This window comes from Diceros bicornis, chromosome 1 (assembly GCF_020826845.1).
Source record: "Diceros bicornis minor isolate mBicDic1 chromosome 1, mDicBic1.mat.cur, whole genome shotgun sequence".
Taxonomy (NCBI): domain Eukaryota; kingdom Metazoa; phylum Chordata; class Mammalia; order Perissodactyla; family Rhinocerotidae; genus Diceros; species Diceros bicornis.
This window is the reverse complement of record NC_080740.1, coordinates 57,036,245-57,063,027: the sequence shown is the minus strand read 5'-3', so window position 1 is coordinate 57,063,027 and position 26,783 is coordinate 57,036,245. Positions and strand designations below refer to the sequence as shown.

Here is a 26,783-nt window from a genome sequence, read left to right as displayed (position 1 = left end):
GATATCTTGACTTTGAAAGAAGTAGAAATTACCTGGCTATACATGACTGTCTTTCCTGTCCCCAAATATAACTCTAGTGGTGGCAGTGGGGGGCTGTTTTTCTCCTCTACTCTCAATAGTTCTGATACCAGATGTGTGGGGATTTTTCCCACATCAAGCAATTCTCAGTGGACACCAGCTGAGTGTTCTACAGTTTAATTCAATTCTGACACTGCCTGGAGTTAGCATCAGATCCCACAAGGTAAAGGGCTCAGTTCCACGAGACTGCCCCCCTCTTGCCATGCCAATTACAAGTCCAGGCCTCCCTTACTTCTGACTCACAGGCTATAAATTGGGGGTTCAATAATTTGCTAGAATGGCCCACATGGAAACACTTCACTTATGTTTAGTAGTTTATTACAAAAGATATTATAAAGGATACAGATTAAGTGGCACATAGGGCAAGGTCCAGAAAGGTCTGAGTGCAGTATCTTCTGTCCCTGTAGAACTGGGGAGCACCACCTGGGTTTACCAACCCAGAAGTTCAGTAAATATTGTTCAAGAGCTTAATCTGCAGCCCCACCGCCCCGCTGCCCCGCTTCCTCTTCCCAGAGATACAAGAATGGAGCTGAAAGCTCCAACCCTCAATCGCTTGGTCTTTCTAGTGACCAGCCCCATCCTGAGGCTATCTGGGGGCCCTAGCCTGAGTCACTTAATTAGCATAAACTCAATTGTGCTGCAAAGCGGCTCCTTATGAATAACAGAAACAGTCCCATCTCAGGAAATTCTAAGGATTTTGGGAGCTTTGTCAAAGCTGGGACAAAGACAACATATATTTCTTAATATATCACATAACTATTTTTTTTAAATCTCCACAAAATTCCTCTCATTATATTGAATTAAAAGTTAGTAATTTGGGGGGCCGGCCCTGTGGTGTAGTGGTCAAGTTCTCGCGCTCGGCTTCCGCTGCCCGGGATTCACAGGTTCGGATCCCAGGCGCAGACTTAGGAACACTTATCCAGGCGTGCTGTGGCAGGCGTCCCATATAGAAAGTAGAGGAAGATGGGCATGGATGTTAGCCCAGGGCCAGTCTTCCTCAGCAGAAAGAGGAGGATTGACAGCAGATGTTAGTTCAGGGCTAGTCTTCCTCACCAAAAAAAAAAAAAAAAAAAAGTAATTTTGTAAAATTGTTGGATAGGTTTTTTAAAATCTTATAGACAAATAATAATATGGACAGATTGCTAATACAATTTCAATAGATTAAAGTATATTAAATGTGTTTGAGTACCTTCCCCAAGTGAAAATTGTTTATTAGTAGAACATTTACCTAGATGATACTTGGAATGTTCTCAAAGTGATGAATTTCAGGTACTTTTATTTTTACTTTAGTTCTCCATATCCTTAAAGGGCTGGTTACAACTAAAGTGATACTTGGTAGTTTTCGTTTGGATACCAGAACATTCGGGCACTTAAAGAGAGCTTTTTTCATCCTCTCTTCTACCCACTGCCGCCGTCCCCATGGTTAGACAGGTAAAAGACTCCCCAGAGAAAAGCCAAGGATTAGGATATTTTTAATTTTCTGAGAAGAGATGACTATAGACCAAACCACTACAAAAGTCTTGATTGTCTCTCACTAAGAGGTCAGGATACAGATGCCACCAACATGTCTGAGCCATGAGAAGTGAGAGAAAGAAAGGAGAGAGAAATGAGATAGTAAAGGGAAGGGGGGTAGATAAGAGTTTATTTGATAGGGTGTGTTGGTGTTCCTCAGTCCACAGTGAGTGTCCTGGCCTGCCTGCCTCATTAGAACTAGTCCTAACGACCGTTGTATTCTGGCTTGGTGTTCCATGCACTGTGAACCTAATGAACAGTTACTCTCTTTTTTTTTTTTTTCTTGTGATAAGCAGCCATTACTTTTTTTTTTTTTTAATTGATGTTTTAATGGTTTCTAACATTGTGAACTTTTGGGTTGTACATTTTTGTTTGTCCATCACCATATATATGACTCCCTTCACCCCTTGTGCCCACCGCCCACCCCCACTGCCCCTGGTAACCACAGTCCAGTTTTCTCTGTCCATGTGTTGGTTTATATTCCACATATGAGTGAGATCATACAGTGTTTGTCTTTCTCTTTCTGGCTTATTTCACTTAACATAATACGCTCCAGACCCATCCATGTTGTTGCAAACGGGACAATTTTGTCTTTTTTTATGGCTGAGTAGTATTCCATTGTGTATATATATACCACATTTTCTTAATCCAGTCGTCAGTCGAGGGACACTTAGGTTGCTTCCACTTCTTGGCTATGGTGAATAATGCTGCAATGAACATAGGGGTGCATAAGCCTCTTTGGATTGTTGATTTCAGGTGCGTTGGATAGATTCCCAGTAGTGGGATGGCTGGATCATAGGGCATCTCTATTTTTAATTCTTTGAGGAATCTCCATACCGTTTTCCATAGAGACTGCACCAATTTGCATTCCCACCAGCTGTGTATGAGGGTTCCTGTTTCTCCACATCCTCTCCAACGTTTGTTGTTTTTTGTCTTGGTGATTATAGCCATTCTAACAGGCGTGATGTGGTATCTTAGTGTTGTTTTGATTTGCATTTCCCTGATGATTAGTGATGTTGAGCATCTTTTCAGGTGCCTATTGGCCATCTGTATATTTCCTTGGAGAAGTGTCTGTTCATTTCCTCTGCCCATTTTTTGATCGGGTTGTTTGTTTTTTTTGTTGTTCAATTGTGTGAGTTTTTTATATATTATGGAGATCAACCCCTTGTCAGATGTATGTTTTGCAAATATTCTCTCCCAGCTGGTTGGTTGTCTGTTCATCTTGATTCTGGTTTCATTTGTCTTATAAAAGCTCTTTAATCTGATAAAGTCCCACTTGTTTATTTTTTCTTTAGTTTCCCTAGTCTGGGTAGGCATGTCATCTGAAAAGATTCCTTTAAAACCAATGTCAAATAGTGTGTTGCCAATATTTTCTTCTATGAGTTTTATAGTTTCAGGTCTCACCTTCAGGTCTCTGATCCATTTTGAGTTAATTTTTGTGAATGGCAATAGCACATGGTCCACTTTCATTCTTTTGCGTGTGGCTGTCCAGTTTTCCCAACACCATTTATTGAAGAGACTTTCCTTTCTCCATTGCATGTTCTTAGCACCTTTGTCGAACATTAGCTGTCCGTATATGTGTGGTTTTATTTCTGGGCTTTCAATTCGAACAGTTACTCTCTTTGAATTTCAACTCTTGACAGACTTCTCATTGTAATAGTAGATACACTTATCCTTCCAGGAAAGGAAGGCTTTTTCTGGACACACTCTTAGGTAAGCAAGAGTACCTAATTAGAATACCATTTAAGGCCTAGTGCAATGTGGGTTATAGGTCCCGGTTCCCCACCCTCCCACACACCAGTTGGACCCTTTTAGCAGAGAGCCCTTTTTCTTTGAACTTAGGGTTGAGGGTGTGCTCAGTGTGGCCCCTTGTGCTGGGAAGATATTCGGTTGTGAGAAAACTTAAAATGTCAGTTTTGCAGCAGGGCTAAATGATCTTAGGTCCTATTTGAAGAGTCGGAAAGAAATTTGCCTCTTTTCCCTAGACCCACTGCTGGAACTGTCCAGCTGAGAACTTGGACAGCAGAAATTTCTTCTGAGTCCAGCCTATTCTCCAGGGATCTCAGAATAGAACCTTCTCCTAGGATACATTCTGTAGGTGTCTCTTAATTCTTCAGCAGCCTGCTATCTTAGTGAGGGAGAGAAGGGATTAGGGTGCTACAGTGCTCTTTTTTCCAGCAGGTTAGAAATTAGGTTTCTCATTGGGGCACTGTCCTCAGAGAGCATGATGAAGTTCCCTCTGATGATAACAGCTTTATTTTATGTCACGGGACACACTTTGAACCCTTGCCTGCTGTCTATTAGAAATGGAAACTTCCTTTTTTTCTTAATTTTGTCACTTTCTGAACAGGTATCTTTTTCTTTGAATCTAAGTGAATGAAGATTAAGGGAAAAAAATGATTTTTCTTTTTTTCTCACCTCCTCCAAAACATAATTGAGTTTAAGAAGCATAATTTCATTATTATTCTCTTATAGATACAAAGATGAAAACAGACTTGATTCTTTTACATTGATAGGCTGATCAAGCTTTCTGTGCTTTAATCCAGCCTTTTCTATCTACTTAATTTGTATATAATAGGTGCCTTATAAGTATGTTTGCTTTGTCCAGTTTTTAGCCCTCCAAGTTGTTTTATGTCTTTATTTTAACACCAATTTTCAGACATGTAGCTTTCACTCAGTGTATACTTTGACTTTACTCTTGTCACCGTGCTTCCTTCCCAGTTCAAAGGACATGACGTTTTCAGATGCCTGACAACTATTTCTTATCATGCAAATAACCAACTGGGGATATTGAGCCTGTACTCTTCTGTTCTCACATTTTCGTTTGATTCTCTAAAGTTTCCTTTAGAAGAATGATCCTAGTCAAAACAAAAGATTTTTTCTCTGCCATATCTGTGGCCTTCTAAATTAGACTTTTTTCCAAACTCATATCTAGGTATATGAAAAATGAAGCCCATATTTGCATTTTTTTCTTTTGACCAGTCAGTTTACAAACTTCATCAAACATCTGCTTGAGCTTGAGTTGGACACTAGACATTTTGGAAGAAATGTGTTATACAATGAGAACGTGGTCTGACCACAACACTGGAGTGTTTATATGAACCATTTCCAGCCACATATTAATAAGTACAGAATAACACAGAAGATGTTGAAGTGGGTGTGGTGTAAGAAGATGATTAGGGTCTTGAACGAGGTGTTGGACATTGTCAAAAACCAAGAGATTGTGTAACTACTCAGGCAAATTTCCTAGGCAAGGCAAGTGTTGTCAGAGAATGTTACTTTGGGATTAGTATTATTTGGCTGTTACAGTATCTGATACAATGGTGGAGTGGAGCTGTAACTGATCTGCAACATTGAAATTGTAATTGAAATTCATTCTTGATTAAAAGCCAGTTAGTCTAAAATTAGATCCAAAAGCTTTGTGTTGGTTGATGGTTAGTGAGCTGTCAGGGTATTGAAATGGTGCAGAGCATTTACACACGTGTGCCTTGTTGGTATAACAGAGCTTAATACAGTCCCAACACAGTTTGCCTTTCAGCCTAAATAAACTTTGGTTTGCAGGTAATGAAAATGTACTTGTACTGATCCTCAAACATTAATTCCTTAATACCTCTGGATATTTTTAGCTTTTTACTGAACAAAGTGTTCTTCCTTTCTGGCTGCCCCATTTTCTGGCATCTTCTGGCCTTGATGACTCTACTTAAGCAAGGAGGATCCTCGGGAAAGATAGGGTTAGAGGTTCATGGCTGAGATGTGTTTTAATCAACTAATGAAACTAGTTTTCTAAAGATAAGTCGAATAGCATACATTTTGACTCCTCAGCAGCTCTCTGCGGAAAGCTATTGCCATTTGATGGACGAAGAAATTGAAGTACAGAGAGATTAAGGAGCTTGCCTAATATCACAGCCTAGTAAGGGGCAGTGCTAGATTCTGTTCCCACTTTTCTGATTTCAAAGCCTGTGGTCCTAACTATTATACCACACTACCTTGCTCTTTGATTAGTATTTCTTTTGCTGAATAGAAACATCTCCCCTTCCCTTCTGAAAGAAGGTCTCTTGTCCAAGGAGATTTGCAATTTACTAGAGGGAACAGGTGTGCTGAGACCCAGGCGCAAAGAAAAGAAGGAAAGCAGGCATGCTATTTGCACATCACCCTAGAAAGAACTTGGGTACCGAACATGCTTATACTTTTTGTTTGTTTGTTTGTTTTTTGTGAGGAAGATCAGCCCTGAGCTAACATCCATGCTAATCCTCCTCTTTTTTCTTTTTTTCTTTTTTTTGCTGAGGAAGACCAGCTCTGAGCTAACATCTATTGCCAATCCTCCTCCTTTTTTGTCCCCAAAGCCCAGTAGATACTTGTATGTCATAGTTGCACATCCTTCTAGTTGCTGTATGTGGGACGTGGCCTCAGCATGGCCAGAGAAGCGGTGCGTCGGTGCACACCTGGGATCCAAACCTGGGCTGCCAGCAGCGGAGCGCGCACACTTAACCGCTAAGCCACGGAGCCGGCCCCCGAACATCCTTATTCTTAATGAGCATCAGTGGTGAGGGGAATAACTTGCGTTTAAATCCCTCCCCATAAACTCGTTTGTGTATTAGAAAGATTAACAGGAAGGCTGAGGCTTTTGTTTTATTTGAAAAGTACTTGCGTAGTGATCAAGAAAGATATGAGGTGGAATTTCGCATTTGTAGGGTCCTGAATAGAACACTGGTAGTGAGTCCCTAATGCTGGTTGTGATTGATATCTCCTGGCATTGCACTGATGTGAGAAGGCTAGAGAAATTTTCCAGCTTCTGCTGCTCCACTAGGTTAATTTTGTGAAGTTGTCATAATTTTTTTTTTAAGACATCGTAAATGCCTGTAATTGTAGAAAAAGTAATACGCCCCTAGATATATACATTTTTGTTTTGGATGACTGAATAATCCTAATGCATTTGAGGATAAAATACTAAAATGAACCATTGTAAACTTGCTGCTGAAAAGTTTTGGGACATTTTGAGTTATTCTATCCTCTAGGATAGAGCTGCTTTAGTGTCTCAATATGTTCAGGTTTTGGTCCTTCTTCCATCTAGTAATGACGTCTGACCCTAAGGTCCACTGCACAAAGCAATTTCAGGTAATTTTGTCTAGCCTCTTGAAGAGTAACAGAATCTTCCCTCCTAGTTTGGTATTCTATAAGCTCTCTATAAAAGGTGGCGCTAGGGGCCGGCCCGGTGGCATAGTGGTTAAGCGCTCAGGCACGTCTTCGGTGGCCTGAGGGTTCACAGGTTCGGATACCGGGCGCCTTGTCAGGCCATGCTGTGGCGGCGTCCCATATAAAGTGGAGGAAGGTGAGCACAGACGTTAGCCCAGGGCCAGTCTTTCTCAGCAAAAAGGGGAGGATTGGCATTGGATGTTAGCTCAGGGCTGGTCTTCCTCCAAAAAAAAAAAAAAAAAAAAGGCAGCCCCATCCACTTCCTACCTGCATAATAAGTGATATGAGGGAGGGGGCCATCAAGTTGAGAATAAACGAAATTAAGGGTGACTAAAGAAGACACCCTGGAAGTGTTGGTTTTGTTATGGTAAAAAACTAACAGGACGGTTTAAACTTTTTAGTGAAGCTGAAGCCAGGACAATTAGTCATTTTCAGGCATGTGTAAGTTCTCTAGAGATTGGCAGATTTTTAATTGGTATTTTGTTTGGTAGTTTAGAATAAATCTCTGGTGTTTGTTTAGAAGAGAGTATATAGAGAAGACCCTATTTCTTTTTCTTTTTTTTTTAAGGAAGATTGGCTCTGGGCTAACATCTATGCCCGTCTTCCTCTACTTTATATGGGACGCCACCACAGCATGGCCTGGTAAGTGGTGCGTAGGTCTGCTCCCGGGATCCGAACCTGTGAACCCCGGGCCGCCAAAGCAGAGCACGGGATCTTAACTGCTATGCTGCCAGGCCAGCCTGAGAAGACCCTATTTCTGATGTTAGGAATTAACCATTTGTTCATTCATCACATGTTTGAGCATCCACTATGTGCTAAAATGATTTCTTTTTTTTTTTTTTTTGTGAGGAGATCAGCCCTGTGCTAACATCTGCCAATCCTCTTTTTTTTTTTTTTTTTTTTTTGCTGAGGAAGACTGGCCCTGGGCTAACATCCGTGCCGATCTTCCTCCACTTTATATGGGACGCCGCCACAGCACGGCTTGCCAAGCAATGTGTCGGTGCGCGCCCAGGATCCAAACCGGTGAACCCCAGGCCGCTGCAGCAGAGCACGTGCACTTAACTGCTTGCGCCACTGGGCTGGCCCCTGTGCTAAAATGATTTCTGCCCTCAAGAAGCTTATATAGACCTAGTGTAAGCAATGTGTTGTTTCGATGTTTGGTTCTTGGTGGAAGAGAAAACAGGTCATATCTTTGGAGTGACTGATAACCAGGAAGATAACCCAGGCTCTGGGTTATATCAAAATACTGAATCCATGCCATGGCTGTAGGATAAAGCCACTTAAGGTTTTCTATAGTATAACTGTTTAAAGTTTTAGAGGGGATTCCATTTCTGTATTTCTCCCTTATGATAAATTACAAAGTAATTTCTAGTGGCCGGCCCGGCAGCATAGCAGTTAAGTGCGCACACTCCACTGCTGGCGGCCCGGGTTTGGATCCCGGGCGTGCACCGATGCACCGCTTGTCAGGCCATGCTGTGGCGGCATCCCATATAAAGTGGAGGAAGACGGGCACAAATGTTAGCCCAGGGCCAGTCGTCTTCAGCAAAAAAAGAGGAGGATTGGCATGGATGTTAGCTCAGGGCTGATCTTCCTCACAACAAAAACAGTTTCTAGTGTTCTGGCCATATTGTTTTGAACTGCATATTTGGTTTCGTTCTTTTGTTCTATTGGAAGATTTGATAAGTCCTGTAATCCAGTAAAGGTGATCACTACTTACCACAGAGTCAACTGTTTATCACTCGCTCTTTGGACTTACTTGGATTCAAATAAGACTTTATCACCTAACAGTGCTTTTTTTTTTTTTTCTTACCCACCTCCTAGCTGTGTTGTGATGTTAATTCTTTCTGACTTTATTAAAGGGTAGAGGGAGAGAGCACAAAGAGCTAGAGTTCTATTTGGTTACCATTTAGTGAGCACTTACTATCTGTTATCCATGCTAGACACTTGACATATCTTATAGAATCATCATGACCTTGTAAAGTAAGTAGAAACCGAGGCCCAAAGGGATTTACGTAGTTTGCCCTACGTCACACAGATAGGACAGGACATGAACCCAAATCTGTCTATTTCTAAAATCTGTACTTGTAACTGCCCTCCTATTCTGTTTCCATATTAAACCTATATCAAAAAGATAGCTTTAGTCTCAAAGTTTAACCTTAGTTTTGTGCATTTGGTAAAAGAAAAATGCAAAACCCATGGTGAATAAAAAATAAGGACAAATGGAGTAGAAATAGGAGAGGAACTGATTGATTTTCTGCTTGTGATCCATATAATGCAGCTAGCTTAGCAACTCCCAGAAATGATCTGACTGAGGTTTAAGTTGAGTTTTGTGAGCTTGAAAAGCGGATGCTGGAAACCTTGGCCATCCATATTCTAGGCACAACCCAGTCATCGAACATTGCCATAAAAGCTTCTTGGGGAGCATGTATTCTAAATCCCCAACTGGAGAGTATATTAGTAGGCAGTCTCTAAAATATTCCTGGTCCTAATCTGAAAATAATTCCATTATGTAGTGTGATGAGATGGATGGCAGGGCATTTGATGGGGAGTGGGTATTCTGGCTGGAAAAAGTTAGACATCTCTGTGCTGTCGTTGTGGTTGTGTTACTACTAGGGTAGATGACGGCAGCTTACCAGCGGCAAGTAGGCTTTGCCGAGTTTCTCTTCTTTAGGTGGAGGTGAGGTCGTGGAATCTCTTTGACTTCAGCTGGCCAGGAGATCCTGCTTAGGTGTAGAAAGCAAGCCAGATACAGTAATTCTCGACCCTAGTTATGCATTAGAATTTATCTGATTCTATTTGAAAATTGAGACTCCCTCTTACCCACAGTCACTACCACCCTCACTCTCCCTGTTCAAGAGCTACTGAATCAGAATAGAGTAAGGGGAGATCTTTTTGTATCTGAGCGTTTGATTTTTTTGGTTTGCTTTTTTAGAAAGCTCTCCAAGGATTTGTGGTTCTCATGCAAATTGGTCAGTGAACAAACTTGTGCGGACCACGTGTTTTTTTCCACCTGCCTTTCTAAAGTGTTCTTGAACATTGTTGATAATGACGAACCTTGATAAGATTTTTGCAGGTCACAGAGTGCCTAGGTTTTGTTGTGTGCCTGTCATTCTTATGACTGCCTCAGAAGGCATCTTGAATCCAAAGGCTGAAACTCTGCAAGCCCTAAAGTTACATACAACCACAGCCCGGGCTTTGCTCTGATTACTTGGAGTTTTCTTCCTTAGAAACCCTCCAGTCCTGGCAGTTGGAGTGACCTTATAAATATTTCCCTGTCCATAGTGCTCAGGGGCCATGAAACCTTGGGTTGGGTGAGTGACTGGTGGTACTATCCTAACCCCCTGTCCTAGGGAGAGAAACTTTTCCTTCAGCAGTCTCTTTGAGGGAAGGAAAAGCTGTCAGCTATTTCTTTAAATTCTCTTCCTTCCTGAGTTTTGTCTAGTTTTATTTACTGTCTGTATTTAGTCTATTTACAACTACTACTTCCTCCTGTCTCCCTGTTGTTTTATTCCTCTGGGTGGAAGCATTGGTGAACCAACCCTTCTTTGATAAAGGAAGGTGCCCTCTAAAATGATGAGAACAAGAAGAAATCTCAGAGCAGAGGCCCCTGGAAGGCTTAACATGGCACATTGCTGTATGTTGTGTCTTGCTTCACCCAGTTTTTACAACGTCCAGGTGAATCATTGCTGTACCTCATAATTCACTGGCTCTTGAAGGAGAGCCTTTTGATTTTGAAAAGGGATATAGTGACAAACCAGAAGAGTGGATGAAAACTATTAAAATTAAAGGGAGTAGTTTGCCTGTGTAGCCAGCAGCTCCTTAGTGAGAGCTTTATTTCTCCTTCTCTCCTGAAGGTTGTTCACTCTACTTTAAAATGAAATCTTCAGCTTCCTTGATTTTATTTTGATGTTTACACAAACTGGTCTGGTAACTTGGATTGGCTTGCCTGGGGGTGTAAATGAGTGTTTATTTTGTTTGGAAACTTTCCCAGAAAAACTTTAATTTGCTTGTATTAAAACCAACATACAAAACATCAGAGTTTATAAAGTAGCCTTTAAATTTCTAAAGTGAAAGCCATCCTTTCAATAATCCTTGTTTCCTCTTCACCAATCAGGTGTCTTATAATAAAGATGAATTCAGAAACTTAAGGTTTCCTCCAAACACGGTAGGGAGAGGCACAAGGGGAAACTAGTAAAAGGTAATTTTTTGAACATTAGTCAAAATTCAAAAAGAGTAAGAGAACAAAACTAACTTCAAATAGTGTTTCAGATTTAGCAACTTGGTAGAAATCTACCAAACGAAATTTTTTGGCAAGCTACACTTCCCAAAACATTTTTTTTTTAAGTGGAATGCTGTAACAAGATTATGTTCTTAGGTGTCTTCACTACTTTGTCCTCTCGAGAATGTTACATGGATGTGAGTGTAAGTTTGCCCAACTCTGGTGCTGTACAGTAAAGTTGCTTAATGAATGCTTATCTTCTTAACCTATCTTGCAGTGGAAAGTAAATAGCTGCTTATCTTAAGGTCATTGCTTTGTCCATCACGTGATTAACTTGCTTTAAAGATTTGCTTCAGGCATTTTTGGTTCACTTGGTTAATTTGTCTCAACATACCCTCTTCAGCCTCAAACTTTCCATTCTTTGGGGTTTGGTGCCTGTTCACTTCCTGAGTGCTAAGCCTGCTATCCTTGGAGCCCCATCTCATTCCGTTCCCTACTGATTGCCTCTTTGCTAGTTCCATCTCCTAGGAGACTACTCTGTAAATCAGAGCACACCAGCTTTTAAAAAAAAACTGAGCCCTTCTTTTGAGAAATAACTTCCTTGACCCCTCAAGATTCCTAGAGCCCCTAAGGTGAGAAATATGCTCTCTTGAGAATTGTTGATCTGAAAACAAGCACAAGCCAGTAAAGTCAGTATTCAAACTTATCTGTCTTCTTTTTTCCCCATCTTCTGTGTTTTCATATTGCATATTTGCATAAGTTGACAAGCCCTGTGTAGAATCAGGTAGGTAGCACCTATAATCTAGACCATGTTTGAAGTTAAATTTACTTGCCCAGTGTTTCCAGCCTCTCCCAGAGCAAATGCCTTTTCTCCTCCTTGGCCTTTAGGGTTTGACATAACTCCAGAAAGATTTATCAAAAAGGTTTTTTGGAAATTCCTTTTTCAAAGCCCAGGAAGATAAATTATTGGAAGAAAAGCAGTTTGTTACATTTGATTGCCTAAAAATGGGATACAAAAACACTCGCTGACTGTAAAGAGCATTTTTCTTTTTTTGTATTAGAAGATATCAGTTTGTTTCGTTTGGGAATTCTTTTTCCGTCTAGTTCAGAAACTGGAACATGGCCACAGGTAGAATTGTATGTATGTGTCTGATCTTTTGATTTCTAGGCGCCTTGTCCTGGTTTAGAAAAGTTCCTTTTATGTAGTTGTGCTATGAAAATTAAGATGAAAAGCATTGTAGAGAGTGATATACCTGACTTAATACAAGTGTGTGTGTGTGAGAGAGAGAGCAATGGATTGTTCTGAATCACTTTAGTTTGTCAGTACTGTATTTGAAATTTTAGCTAATTTGAATAATGGAAATATATAACATTTATGCAGACGAAGAAATAACTGGGTGAGATGTAGCGTTTGGAGCTTTACTTATATGAAGTGTATCTTGGAAGCAGCTTTGTTTTGTGATTATTTTGCGTGTGTTTGTGATGACAGCTGAAGCTGTTTATCATAAATTGCTTGATTCTCTGGTTTGTCTAGAATACTTGCTCCTCTATCCAAGGGGTGGCAGCAGAGCACACACCATACTTTACCATGTACTGTCAATCAACTTGTTCTTCGGGGAAAGTGTTGCAAAGGTTATGAACCAGCCTTCTAAGTTTTGAGTAGAAACCCCACCAGAAGCAATGCTGGTTTTGGAGTTAAAACATCAGCTGACAATATTTTGATAGCGGAAGGGCTAGATAGCCAGCTTGTCTGCTTGTAAAGAAAATTTGTCTGACAAGAGGACGGGTGGAATTTGCCACTAGTAGAAAACTTGCAGAGAGCAGGGACTCCTATAAGTGAGGTCTCTTTCTAATAATGAGGAAAAACAAATACCATGGTGTACATTTGTGAAATTAATTTTACTATATAAGATATATTTCCAGACATTTTCAGATTTCAAACCCCTCTAAGAGTTACAAAGCTAATATAGGGGTTTTCTCTACTTTTTGTTTTTGTTTCCTTCACTATACCTCTTCCCTTCTTTCTTATTAGTCACTTGTCACATAAGCCCGTTGAACTTGACATTGTACCCATCTTTCTAATTTCTTTTTCTTGCCAGCCTCCACTGGACACTGGATATGTGAAATTTTACTATTAAAGTTGGCATGTTGGGCTACTGTGAAATTAAGCAAGCTCAGTAATTGAGGGAAAGTTTAGGCGTTTCTGACAGTCTTCCCAGTTTATCTCAAGAAAGCCCCCACTCGTTTCCCCGTGACACTAATACTTAAAACAGTTAAACTTGTCATAGCCTTTAAGGGCATGATCTTAAGAATCTCAGGAAGTAACTTTCCTACAGACTCATTAAGTATCAAGTAGAAACAGTTTGTAAAATGATATCATGTTTTTTAACATACTTTGGCTCATATCAGATCGGCTTTTGCCTTCACAATATAAATCAGCTCAATTTATACTATAGCCATTGTAAGAAAGCCAGCCATTAGATCTGATCAAGGCAGATTTGGGACTTTTAATTTCCTATGTATATGTATGTTATAGATTTGATTCTGTTCATATTGCCACTCATTCTTATAAAATTTTGATAATCTAGGGCCGGCCCTGTGGCTTAGCGGTTAAGTGCACGCGCTCCGCTGCTGGCGGCCCGGGTTCGGGCGCGCACCGACGCACCGCTTCTCCGGCCATGCTGAGGCCGAGTCCCACATACAGCAACTAGAAGGGTGTGCAGCCATGACATACAACTATCTACTGGGGCTTTAGGCTTTGGGAGAAAAATAAATAAAGAAAATAAATAAAATTATTAAAAAAAAATTTGATAATCTAGTTTTTTAAACATTAACAGTTTGTTGTTAATTTAGTAAACATAAATTGACATTTCTCAGGAAATGTGTCCTTTGGCATTTCTAGTAAGCTGTCAGGTTAAGAGACCAAGAGACCTTAAAAGGAGTATCCTATTATGTAATGTCTGAGTCTTTCCCATAGATTTTTTTAATAACAGCCTTGTTGAGATATAATTTACATACTATAAAATTTACCCTCTTTTTAAAGTGTACAGTTCACTGTTTTTTTCAGAGTTGTGCAGTGATCACCACTGTCTAATTTTAAAACATTTTCATCAACCCAAAAAGAAACCCGCATACCCTTTACCACTCACTCCCCATTCCACCTTGTTAATCACTCTCCTTTCTCTGTGTCTAGGTTGCCTGTTGTGGACATTTCATATAAATGGAACCATACAATATGTGGTCTTTCGTGACGGCTTTTACTTGGCATAATGTAAATAATGTATCAGTACTCCGTTCCTTTTATTGAATAATGTTCCGTTGTATGAATACACCACATTTTGTTAATCTGTTTATTAGTTCGACATAGAGTTTTTTTCCTACTCTTTGACTATTGTGAATAATGCCTCAGTGAACACAAGTTTTTGTGTGTACATATGTTTTCATTTCTCTTGAGCATATACCTAGAATTGGAATGGCTGGGTCATATGGTAACTCTATGTTTAACCTTTTGAGGAACTGCCACACTTTTTCAAAGTATTTTCCCATTTTACATTCTCAACAGCATTGAATAAAGGTTTCAGTTTCTCCATATCCTGTATCTTGGAGAAATATCTGTTCAAGTTCTTTGCCCCTTTTTTATGTTAGTTGTCTTTTTGTTGTTGGGTTATAACAGTTCTTTACGTATTCTAGATCTAAGTTCCTTATCAGATATGTGATTTGCAAATATTTTCTCCCATTCTGTGAGTTGTCTTTTTACTTTCTTGATGGTATCCTTTGAAGCAGAAAAGTTTTTAATTTGATGAAGTCCACTTGATCTAGATAATCCAGTATTTTAAATAGTAATTTTTCTATACTGTTTTGGTATTAATGAAAACTCATCATATTTGCATTTCCTAAACTGAGAGTCAGAGATGAGAAAAGCACATTAAGGGGTGAAACTTATAGAACGTTTTTTGAAAAGAAGTCACCTAGAATGAATTCCCCAGGTGATTTTAGTGTGCAACCAAGGTTGAGAACTGCTGTTTTAAGGGAAACGTGTGTTTTATTTAACATATAAGTGGACTAACTAGTTCATAGTTTGTTTTTTTGTTTTAATTTTGTATTGTGGCAAAATATACACAACATAAAATTTACCATCTTAACTCTTTTAGGGTATACAGTTTAGTAGTGTTAAGTACATTGAATTATTGTGCAACCAGTCTCCAGAACTTGCTTCATCTTGTAAAACTGAAACCGTATAGCCATTAAACAACAAACTCCCTCTTTCCCCTCCCCCCCCCCAGGCACAGCAACCACCCTTCTTTCTGTCTCTGAATTTGACTACTCTAGAGACCCTCATATAAGTGGAATCATGCAGCATTTGTCCTTTTGTATCTGGTTTATTTCTCTTCGCATAATGTGTTCAAGGCTCATCCATATTGTAGTATGTATCAGAATTTCTTTTAAGGCTGAATAATATTCCACTGTATCTATATGCCATCTTTTTTGTGTTATTCATCCATCAGTGGACATTTGAGTTGTTTCTACCTTTTAGCTGTTATGAATGTTGCTGCTATGAGCGTTAGTGCACAAGTATCTGTTTGGTTCCTGGCTTTCACTCTTTTGAGTATATACCTACAAGTGGAATTACTAGATCATATGGTAATTCTGTGTTTAATTATTTGAGGAACTGCGCTGCTGTTATCCTTAATGGCTATACCATTTAACATTACTACCAGCAGTTCATAAGGGTTCCAGTATCTCCACATCTTTGCCAACACTTATTTTCTGGTGTAGTTTTTTTTCTCTCTCCTCCCCAAAACCCCAGTACATAGTTGTATATTCCAATTGTAAGTCCTTCTAGTTCTTCTGCCTGAGCTGCCGCCACAGTATGACTACTGACAGGTGAGTGGTGTGGTTCCACACCCGGGAACCAAACCCAGGCTGCCGAAGTGGAGTGCACCAAACTTTAACCACTAGGCCATCAGGGCTGGCCCTCTGGTGTTTTGTTTTTGATAGCCATCTTAATGGGTATGGAGTGGTTTTGTGTTTTGATTTGCATTACCCTAATGATTAGTGATGTTTTGATAATGTGGTTTTTATATTTGCTTCAAGTAGAAGTAGGAATATTGAAATGAAATATTTCTTAACTGGTAGTGCTAATAAGTATCTTGAGAATGTGTAGGTAAAAAGATATGTTGCTGGCATCAGTATTGAGGTTAGAGAGAGGCTGGTGGTTGCTCAAAAGGGACCTCCCCTGTGACAGGGCCTTGTTGGTGTCCTCCATAGTTCGGAGTTTGGTCCTGGTTTTTAGTTCTAGAAAGTTGAATTTGTTTGGGCACCCAGAGTTGGTCAGGCTCTCAGTGCATTGCTCTTTTTAATCAAACTCAAAAGCGATTAAAATGTAAAGTATATTTAGAGATACATTTATTTGAAGAGAGAGTGTGTGTGTGAGAGAGAGTGATTTTCTAACTGGGATATTTGTGTGAATTCCAAAGCTCTCTCATTATCAAGGTACTTAGAGTGCTAAATTGGTGATTATAAATTTTTGTGGTGAGCCTGGAATTTGAAGAAAAAGGGGGAGCAGGCTAATACTAAGTTGGTATTTCATCTAGACTTGGAAAGACTTGCTGCATCATCCTGTGATGGCATCTCCCAGTGAAGAACCACCAGATTCCAAATCTTTGCCATGGACTTATTGTCAGATTTCAGCCTGTTGTCACCCCTTCATCAAAGCTTTTCTCTTCGTCCTTGGGGGATGAAGTGTTTCCCAAGCATCCCTTAAAGTGCCTTCTTTACATAACTAATATTACATAGCTAATATTCATTCAAATAATTGAGCACCTACCGTATTCTGCACACTGTTCCTAGCTCTGGGTATACTTTCATTACACTGGTATAGTCCTTACCTTCCTGGTCACTTTGAGAGTGATCTATTTCTACTCTTTTAGGAGCATTCAGTCTAGCTCCCTTTACTAATGATAAGCATGAATTTAAACTCTTTACTTATGTGGTACTTGAACCTCTAATATTATTCTTTCTTCCACAGCAATGGCACAAGCATGATATCATTGATCATTCCTCCCAAAGACCAGATTTCAAGAGTGGCAAAAATGTTAGCAGATGAGTTTGGAACTGCATCTAACATTAAATCACGTGTAAACCGCCTTTCAGTCTTGGGAGCCATTACATCTGTACAGCAAAGACTCAAACTTTATAACAAAGGTAATCTGGAGCTTGGTCATTTTCCTCTTCTGCTTTGTCTTCGTTATATTTTCCACTTTGATCCTGCCATGATGATTTTGGTGACTAGTGTTTCCTTCAGCCAGCTGTCAGCAAAGTCAGTTTGACCTTGGAATTTAACCTCCCCCTTTTTTTGTTGTTGTTCTTTTTTAAGTTAAGTAGTATTTACTGTACTTAAAGGAATAAATCCTTCCTTTTTAAAACATCTCAAGAGGAAGTTTCAAAATTAGAGTGAGAATTCTGCCTAGGAGGTGCACAGATATTTCTGCTTTATTCAAATTATGATTTACAGGGGCAGGGACAATAGGCTGTGGGATCATTTCTATTTGAGGAAAAATAGCTGTGGATTTAAGGAGAGAAATTGTTTGTGTTCTTTGCAGTACCTCCAAATGGCCTGGTTGTTTACTGTGGTACAATTGTAACAGAAGAAGGAAAGGAAAAGAAAGTCAACATTGACTTTGAACCTTTCAAACCAATTAATACGTCATTGTATTTGTGTGACAACAAATTCCATACAGAGGTAAGAAGTTGAACCACAGAATATTTTCATCACCCCCAAAAGAAATCCCGTACCCGTTAGCAGTCACTCCCAGTCCTGCCCCTTCACCCCCATTCCCCAAGATCTCTCAGATGTAGGCTACCACTAACCTGTTTTCTGTCTCTATAGATTTGTTTATGCTGGGCATTTCTTATAAATGGAATCATGCAATGGGTGGCCTTTGTGTCTGGCTTCTTTCACTTAGCATAATGTTTTCAGGGTTCGTCCATGTTGTGGCTTGTATCAGTACTTCATCCCTTTTTGTTACCAAATGATATTTGCCACATTTTATTTTATCCATGGATATGCCACATTTTATTTATTTATCAGTGGACATCAAATGTCCATTGGTGGACATTTGTATTCTTTCCACTATTTGGCTATTATGAATGATGCTGCTTTGAACATACATGGACAAGTGTTTGTGTAACTGTACGTTTTCATTTTGGGGGGTGTATACTTAGGAGTGGAATTTCTGGGTCATATGGTGACTATGTTTAAACCTTTTGAGGAATTCCCAGACTGTCTTTGAAATCATTGTACCATTTTACAAGGTTGGCTATTTTCAAAAAATAAAAGAATTTACATTTATTATGACACACCGAATGACATAACCATTCAGCACGTTTGAGGAAAGTGCTAAGCTGGGTTGGGAGAACTAACTAATTAGGCAAAGAAATAATTGACTACCTGATCTCCATCTCTCCCTGTGTGCCCCTGATACTTGCCTATATTCCTTGCATCCTTAGTTTTCAGCTCACAAATTGTAAAATATTTAGTAGCAGGACTACAAGAGCTTTTTTTACCCATGAAACTTTTGAGTGACAGAGCTGCCATAAGATGAACTTTAAGGGTGGAAAGGAAACCTCATTAGAGTGACCTAAATCAGTCAACAGTAGAACAATCAGGAATTCACAGCTGGCTCCTAGTGCAGTCTCTTGCCTTTCATCGACCTAGGGAAAAACCTCTACAGTGGAATTAGAACTGACATTTGTCGACACAGTTTACAATGGATGATTTTTGCTAACTTGACAGGAAGTTCAGTTCCAATTGGCTCTTGGTGGGTTACATAGATGGGTGAGACTGCTTTTCTCTTGGCTATCACAGCCTCCTGGCAAAGCTTCACTGGGAGGCTCTTAGCCACCCTGTCCCCACTTACCTGTATCTGGTTTGATGGAAGCAGATTTTGACTCTTGTTAATGTAAATAGTACCTGGTACTCATGTTACCTAGCTTTAGCTTACTTACTAAGTTAGCCTCATTGGTTTTTCTAAACCTTAACTCCTCTTCCAAGGTACCATTTTCATCTTGCTAGCTTTGTTTATTTTGGCTTTAATTGATAATGTCAGTAACTAGATATGAATGTGGCATACTGCACAACACAATTTATGTCCTGTGTAATCAGAATGATTATACATTCTTATGAGGGGTAAGTCTATTCCCTGATGAGCAAGCCTGCTGGAAACCTAAATTAATCAAGCTACCTAACAGATCATTACAATAAGGCAAAAATTTTAACACATGCAATATTCATGTCTTAATGCTAATTATCAAGATGGTTTGGCTAAAGATTGATTCATAGTGATTAATCTGCGTTCTAGTCAATTCTTGAAGGAGGTATTTTCTTCCTTAGATAAAATGGAATGGGCAATCATTTTTTAGCTCTAAAGAGGCTGCCACCTAGCAATTAGTATTCTACCAAGACTATAGTATTCAAACTCCATCATAAAAACTCTTGCCCATCTATATGGGTCCCAGGACTGTTTAAATATTTGCTCTTTCATGAGGCAGAAATATGAGGAAATAACGCTAACCCAGAAAGAGAATTTTCCTCCATAAAAACTCAGATTAATTAGCTATAACACCTTTATAATAAAATTGAGTTTTATATCCTGATATTATTAATGATGCTCAAGACACAGGAGTAAAATGAAACATTTCAAAACCAGATCTTATTATAGACTATTTCTGGGTTTTGTACACATGTACTCCTACTCTAGAGTTGATTTACAAGATATTCCTATTTGCTATAATGAATACTGCCTGTTAATGCTGGGGTTATTAATGGTAACAGAAAGTCAACTTTTGGAGGTTAGACTTTTAATTTGAACATTATGTTCCATAGACTACTATCAGTCTAAATCAAATCAAGGACCAGGAAGAATTTGAGCCCTATAACTCTGTATTAATGGGGCCAGGTCAGGTTTGTTGAAAGGCTTCACGTGGATATTATTGGTTTTTTTTCCTGCATCGGGTTCACATTTTTCCATGAATTACATATTTGTAGCTGAAGTCGATGAATTATTCCATAAAATGGGTTTTCTACAGTACTCGTACCATTCTGAGCGGGGTGAAAGTGCTTGTATATATATCCTTTCACATTTTGTTTTGACCCTAGCAAGGGATTTATTGTGTGGTACTTATGTTTACTTTTCAGGCTCTTACAGCACTACTTTCAGATGATAGCAAGTTTGGCTTCATTGTAATAGATGGTAGTGGTGCACTTTTTGGCACGCTCCAAGGAAACACAAGAGAAGTCCTGCACAAATTCACTGTGGATCTCCCAAAGAAACATGGTAATATAGGAAGAGAACATGAGCCCATCTGCTTTGTGCCTAGCAATAAGGAAACAGTATAATGGGGGGAAGTAAATCCAGATGATGAGAGAAGCATCATGAAATGACTTATGACTTATTGGTGCAGTGGCTGGCTCTTCTTTTGACAAGAGAGTTAGTAGTCGCTCTCTGGAAATGAGTAACAGTTTATGTCAGACATTTAGTCAAGGGAATAGTGATTTTTCTCTTTGTCCTTTTCTTGGGTAATAGCATGATTATTTACTTTTTAATTAGCAAGGCATCCTGTACTTCTTAATAATTGCCTTTTCTTTCACCGCTTTTTTGTGTCAAAGGTAGAGGAGGTCAGTCAGCCTTGCGTTTTGCCCGTTTAAGAATGGAAAAGCGACATAACTATGTTCGGAAAGTAGCTGAGACTGCTGTACAGCTGTTTATTTCTGGGGACAAAGTAAATGTGGCTGGTCTCGTTTTAGCTGGATCAGCTGACTTTAAAACTGAACTAAGTCAATCTGATATGTTTGATCAGGTAAGTGAGAAGTAGATGCTCCATTATTTAAGTTTCTAGGTGGGAGTGGAGAGTCCTCTGAGTACTGGGACATGCACACACACACACACCCTTTTTTTTTTTTTAACTTTTACAATGATATATTCTGTGTTAAAAACTTATCTCTGGGCCGGCCCTGTGGTGTAGTGGTTAAGTTCGCACGCTCCACGGAGGCCCAGGGTTCACAGGTTTGGATCCCAGACACGGACCTACACACCGCTCCTCAAGCCCACTGTGGCGGCATCTCACATACAGAATAGAGGAAGATTAGCACAGATGTTAGCTCAGTGACAATCTTCCTCAAGCAAAAAGAGGAGGATTGGCAATGGACGTTAGCTCAGGGCCAATCTTCCTCACCAAAAAAATAAATAAATACAAATAGAATAAAATTATTTTTTTAAAAAAATCTCTTTTATTAGATGTTATTAGGAAACGTTCCCCCATGCTTTTCTGGGCCTTTTCTCTTTTGAAATCAGCCATTTTTAGATATGATCTTTGTGGGCCCTGTGGAGGCCCCTGGTTTAGTGGATTGCCATAATTGGCTTTGAAATGGGGATTGATTTCAAAGAAACTAGGAGCTGGTTTTTCCTGTCTTTTTCTGATTTATTCCTGGAGATAAGTAAAGCAGTGAAACTCTCAGCAATATGACAGAGCTGATTAAGCCCAAAGCATTTAATCCAGTAAGATCTTTTGGTTTATGACATGGGCTAAGCCATAACACATTCTCAAGGTGTTCTTCTGGAGGGGAGGTGTAGCATTGCAGTAGAAGGCTCACCAAAGAGGGTGTCTTGTACTCTACCACCTTATATGGCAGAAACTGATAGTTCCCCCTTTCCTTCACAAGAAACTTAGTTTTTGTTTGTTTGTTTGTTTGTTTGTGAGGAAGATCAGCCTTGAGCTAACATCCAATGCCAATCCTCCTCTTTTTGATGGAGAAGACTGGCCCTGAGCTAACATCCATGCCGATCTTCCTCCACATTATGTGGGTCGCTGCCACAGCATGGCCTGACAAGCGGTGTGTCAGTGTGCGCCCGGGATCTGAACCCAGGCCACCAGCAGCGGAGCGGGCGCACTTAACCGCTACACCACAGGGCCAGCCCCAAGAAACTTAGTTTTGTTTGTGTTTGTTGAGTTAGCCTTTTACAGATCTAATAGAATGTATGATATGATTGGCTGGGGAGGTTTACCCTGGCATTGTTGCCCACTGAGACCTGCTTGTGAATAAATTGGGCTCCTTCCCCATATTCTTTCTCTTTAGATTTCAGTGATTATGTTGTTTAGCTTTGCATTGTATTAATAGATAGTGGGTCCTGGTAAAGATGTTTGAAGTACTGATAATGCCTTTTTTTGTGTGTGTCAGAGGTTGCAATCAAAAGTTTTAAAATTAGTTGATATATCCTATGGTGGTGAAAATGGATTCAACCAAGCTATTGAGTTATCTACTGAAGTCCTCTCCAACGTGAAGTTCATTCAAGAGAAGAAATTAATAGGTATCAGTGAAATGCAACTTACTTGTTCTGAGATGTTTTTGTGTATATATATGTATGTACATGATTGTATGTATGTATGAAAGAAGACACTGAAAAGGTAAAAGAGGAAGATTCAGCATTTTTATTAAAATGTTCCTCAGTGGAATCATTACTTTTTAATCTTTCTTTAGTCATTAGGTCTCATAAATGTGTTCATGTTTCTGCTGTTTTTACCCTTTGGCAATAGGAACCAAAGTTCAGTCTTATTTCCCATATTAATTATCCTTCATAATAGAGTTACGAATAGAGAGCCCGAATTAAAGATTGATGTGGCCATTCCTTCGCTTTGTTTCCAATTTAACTGAGCACATGCACATTTCCAGATGAGTGTATAGTATTGTGCCCAACTGTTACCTCGTAGGGTCAATTTCTAGAGCCTCAACTAGTGGTATGATTTTTCACTGACTTTTCACATTTACTCATTTTTAAGTTGATTTTTTTCTCTCTGATTTTGAGTAAAGGGGTCTATATCTACAAAGGAAACTAATATATGTCCTCATTGACGTGTCCCTAATCACAGGGCGATACTTTGATGAAATCAGCCAGGACACGGGCAAGTACTGTTTTGGAGTTGAAGATACACTAAAGGCTTTAGAAATGGGAGCTGTAGAGATTCTAATTGTCTATGAAAATCTGGATATAATGAGATATGTTCTTCATTGCCAAGGCACAGAAGGTATGAGAATTAGAAAGTAAGATTGCTATTTGTTACTAACCTGTGTATCCAGGAAGCCTGGGGTGGAGGTTTGGGAGAGATGCTTGATTTCAGGAGCAATCAGAAGGCAGATCTGCACCTTGTTCCCCACTCCTACAATCTGTAGCACGTTCCTGCATAAATGTTTCTGCTTGAAATGATAAATGTCTGTTTAAGATTGTTAGATTTCCTGAGGATAAGGACTGTATTTTGAATGTCTTTGGTGTTTCCTTCTGATAGGAGCAGTGTACCTCGTAGACACTCAGTGCATAGTGATTAATATGCTTATGAAAAGGTTGATAGAATGAGTTCAGGAGCCCTTTCATCTAACCTAACTCATCTCATGGGACTTATATCTGTTAGTGTATGAGAACTAGGTTAACACATTTTTTTCCCCTAATACTGCAGAGGAGAAAATTCTTTATCTAACTCCAGAACAAGAGAAGGATAAATCTCATTTCACAGACAAAGAGGTATGTGATTGTTTTCTTGGTTTGATAATACATGCAAGGAAACATAAATTCATATGTTAGAGCACTGGCAGTGTAGAATATTGGCCTTGAGAAACCAAACCTCATACTTGTTGGCAATGGGGGGCAACGGGAAGTGGTCAGCTCCTATCTGCCGCATACCCATCTAATTCCACGGAAGGAGGCCAAGTCATGGTTACTGTGGTTATTTTTAAAATAGTTAAACATTCTCATCTTTGAAATAGTAGAGGGGAAGATTTAATTGAATAGCACCTCTCCTGCATTGTGAAACTTGTGCTGCTGTCTTCGCTTTATCAGCTCTTCTACTGAAATGCCTTTTGCGCATTTGGTCTAAATGCATCACCACAGCTTAAGGTGTCACCAGCACAGATTCCTTTAAGTGGTAGCTTCCCCAAATTCTGAGTTGAAGGACTTTGTTTTTTATAAGGCTACTCCAAAAAGCAGTTCTGGCACGTCTCTTCAGGGCTGTTGAATGAGTGCTGCCTAGAGACACTTCACAACAGCCTGACCTCCAGGGACAACAACAGGACCATAAGTTGAAAAACTGCTAAATGTATATTGACATTTCATTACTGAGGCTAGAACTTGGGGAGGAATGTTGTTTGAAATAATCAGAATTTCTGTGCTGTTAAATTTGTCATCGAAAACCAGAATTCACTTAGAGAGTTTTACACACATAGACATAATGAGAGGGAGAGTGAGAATGTTGGTGGGCCTGGGAGCAAGAGTCACTCCGTCTTGATATATCCTAATCCCATTGTGTCTGTATCTCATGGTCGCCCCTGTAGACAGGACAAGAACATGAGCTGATTGAGAGCATGCCCCTCTTGGAATGGTTTGCTAACAACTATAAAAAATTTGGAGCAACGTTGGAAATTGTCACCGATAAGTCACAAGAAGGATCCCAGTTTGTGAAAGGATTTGGTGGAATTGGAGGTGAGTAGCAAATCAGAAAACTAAACTTAATGCAGGGGTCTCAGGCCAAGCCCTTTCCTGGCTGTCCCAAAATAAAGTTACTTCAAGTGAGGTGCGCTCATCATCGTGAGGCCGCAGGTTCCTTGGTTGGGACCATTTTTTATCATCACCTCTTTGCTTTTTATAATTCTGCAAGGAAATTGGACTTCCCTTATTAGAGTGAACCCTCCCCATTCCATGAACACAGGCGAACTATTCTTTGGTTTGTTTCTCCAGGTATCTTGCGGTACCGAGTAGATTTCCAGGGAATGGAATACCAAGGAGGAGACGATGAATTTTTTGACCTTGATGACTACTAGGTAGTCGACATGGGTCCGGCAAAACGTGCCTCACCCTCCAGCATCCAACCCAAGGAGCATACCCGTGGTGGAATCCAAACAGATCCCTGCCTTACAATTGGAACATTTCTAGAACTTAATCCATGAGCATTGGATATTGAAAAGAAAACCGAAACAAAACCAGACCCAACCCTACACTTAGGTTTGTCATGGTGTCAGCGCAGCAGCCTGCAACTAAGTTCCTAAATGCCACTTTGGACTAATTTAAAAAAGAATCCCAGTTTTTACTTTTACTTGATGGTGAAATTGGTTGCTCTTGTATTTTATGGAAAAAAAATGATTTTTTTAACCTTCATACATAGAAGCAAAAATACTTTAACTGCTGTAAACCTTCAAAAGTTAATAGAAATGAGATCATACTGGTTTGTTTCTTATTTTGATTGGAGAAAAATTAAATTGCTGCATTTCGCAGTGACCCATTTACATGGCATTCTCAGCTTAGACTGCATAAGAAGAAATATATGTGGTGAAATGTTGGAACCATTTCTCTATTGGTCTCTGTTCAATGTTGAAAGGGTGAGCTAATAAGAGGCAATTTCAACTTCACTCCCTCACACTACCCCTCCCCCTTCAGATTGTCAGTTTCAAGGATGCAAGTTGCATTGCCAAGTCAAACTGACACATGAATCACTTGGGCCAGTGCACTGTTTACTTCCATCTGTTTTGCAGGCGCATTTGTGCCCAGGGTTTGGGAGTCCTTAGTGTCAGTTGCTTTGACAAGGGTTCCCATAATCTTAGCCTACTGGAAACCAATTTGGGATGGATATGATGGGGCTTCTGTGCTATTGCTGGGATTGGGAGAAATAAAACATGCAATTTAAGTGGAAGCAAAGAAATTTAAAGAATATTTTATTTTGCTTGGGTCTGTCCTTGGTAAAAGGGAGGTGTTGTGTTTTCCTTGTGTTGGATGGCATGAGATTATGTGAATGTTTTGATTCTTAAAAAATGAACTGCAAGGTTTTTCACAGGAACAGCAGACAAGACATGTATGCCTGTGCATGGAATTACAAACCCCTGACCTCCTGGTGGGGTTGGAGCATCTGTTTCGAATATGGGACTTATAAGCACCTCTCATATGAGACATTATGGGAGGGGGGTGGGAAGGGCAGGGGCGGGAGGGGATGGGACACAGCTTCTGGCACCAAGGACTTAACCATGTTGGATCCAAAAGTGGGCCTGAAAACCTGAAGCTTATACTTCACAGCTGGGCTGTAAGTCGGACTTGACCCCAGCTGACATGCAAGGTCATGGTGTGCCCGAGGTGGTGACAGTGAACAAAGTGTATAGGACGTGCCCAGTGGTAGCAGTGGAAAAAAGCATACCAAATGGACTTTGAAGGACCAAAGGTTTTAAAAGTCAATTGGTATCACCCCTGACACTGATAGAGTAGTGGGGTGCATTTGGTTTTCAAATTGGGTACTTTTAACACTTTAGTGCCTGACTGCTGTTCTTCACTGACTTGACTCAGTCACTCGTAGCTTTATTGGTCTGAACCAGCTCCTTGTTCCCAGGTTGCAGACCTGCCTATCGTTCCAATAATCCTGTTTCACTTGAATGAAGGGAGTATGTCTTAAATGTAAAGCTTCTGGTTCTCACACTGTATTCTGAGGTCTAAATGACTGTCGATGTATAACCTGATGTCTTAGCCCCCAGTGAGAAGAGTCAGTTCTTTGGTATTCACCGACGCGGGAGGCTTCACCTGAACAGGCTTTTGCTTTGGGCTCTGCTGTTTGTTTGCAGAATACCCAAGAATGAGCAAACATGCTCTCTTCACAGCAGTACCTTAGGGTTTTGCCATTGTAAATGGGTCTAATGTGATATGACAAGACCAGAGAAATTGGATGTAAATTTACATTTTTGAATATGCTTGTTGTTTCA

General features: G+C 39.8%; 1 protein-coding gene across 2 annotated transcripts in view; it reads left to right on the top strand.

Annotated features, from left to right (window-relative positions):
• ETF1 (eukaryotic translation termination factor 1) overlaps positions 1-25,264 on the top strand; it is a 29,474-nt gene extending 4,210 nt beyond the window's left edge. For both annotated transcript variants that reach the window (XM_058541232.1, XM_058541242.1), the window contains 9 exons: positions 17,031-17,206; positions 17,605-17,744; positions 20,199-20,337; positions 20,670-20,860; positions 22,239-22,368; positions 22,928-23,083; positions 23,510-23,574; positions 24,381-24,528; positions 24,784-25,264. In XM_058541232.1, the coding sequence (XP_058397215.1) occupies positions 17,031-17,206; positions 17,605-17,744; positions 20,199-20,337; positions 20,670-20,860; positions 22,239-22,368; positions 22,928-23,083; positions 23,510-23,574; positions 24,381-24,528; positions 24,784-24,866 (1,228 nt within the window). In that variant the 3' untranslated portion in view covers positions 24,867-25,264. The remainder of the gene's footprint in view (positions 1-17,030; positions 17,207-17,604; positions 17,745-20,198; positions 20,338-20,669; positions 20,861-22,238; positions 22,369-22,927; positions 23,084-23,509; positions 23,575-24,380; positions 24,529-24,783) is intronic.
• Positions 25,265-26,783: the final 1,519 nt, after the last annotated feature.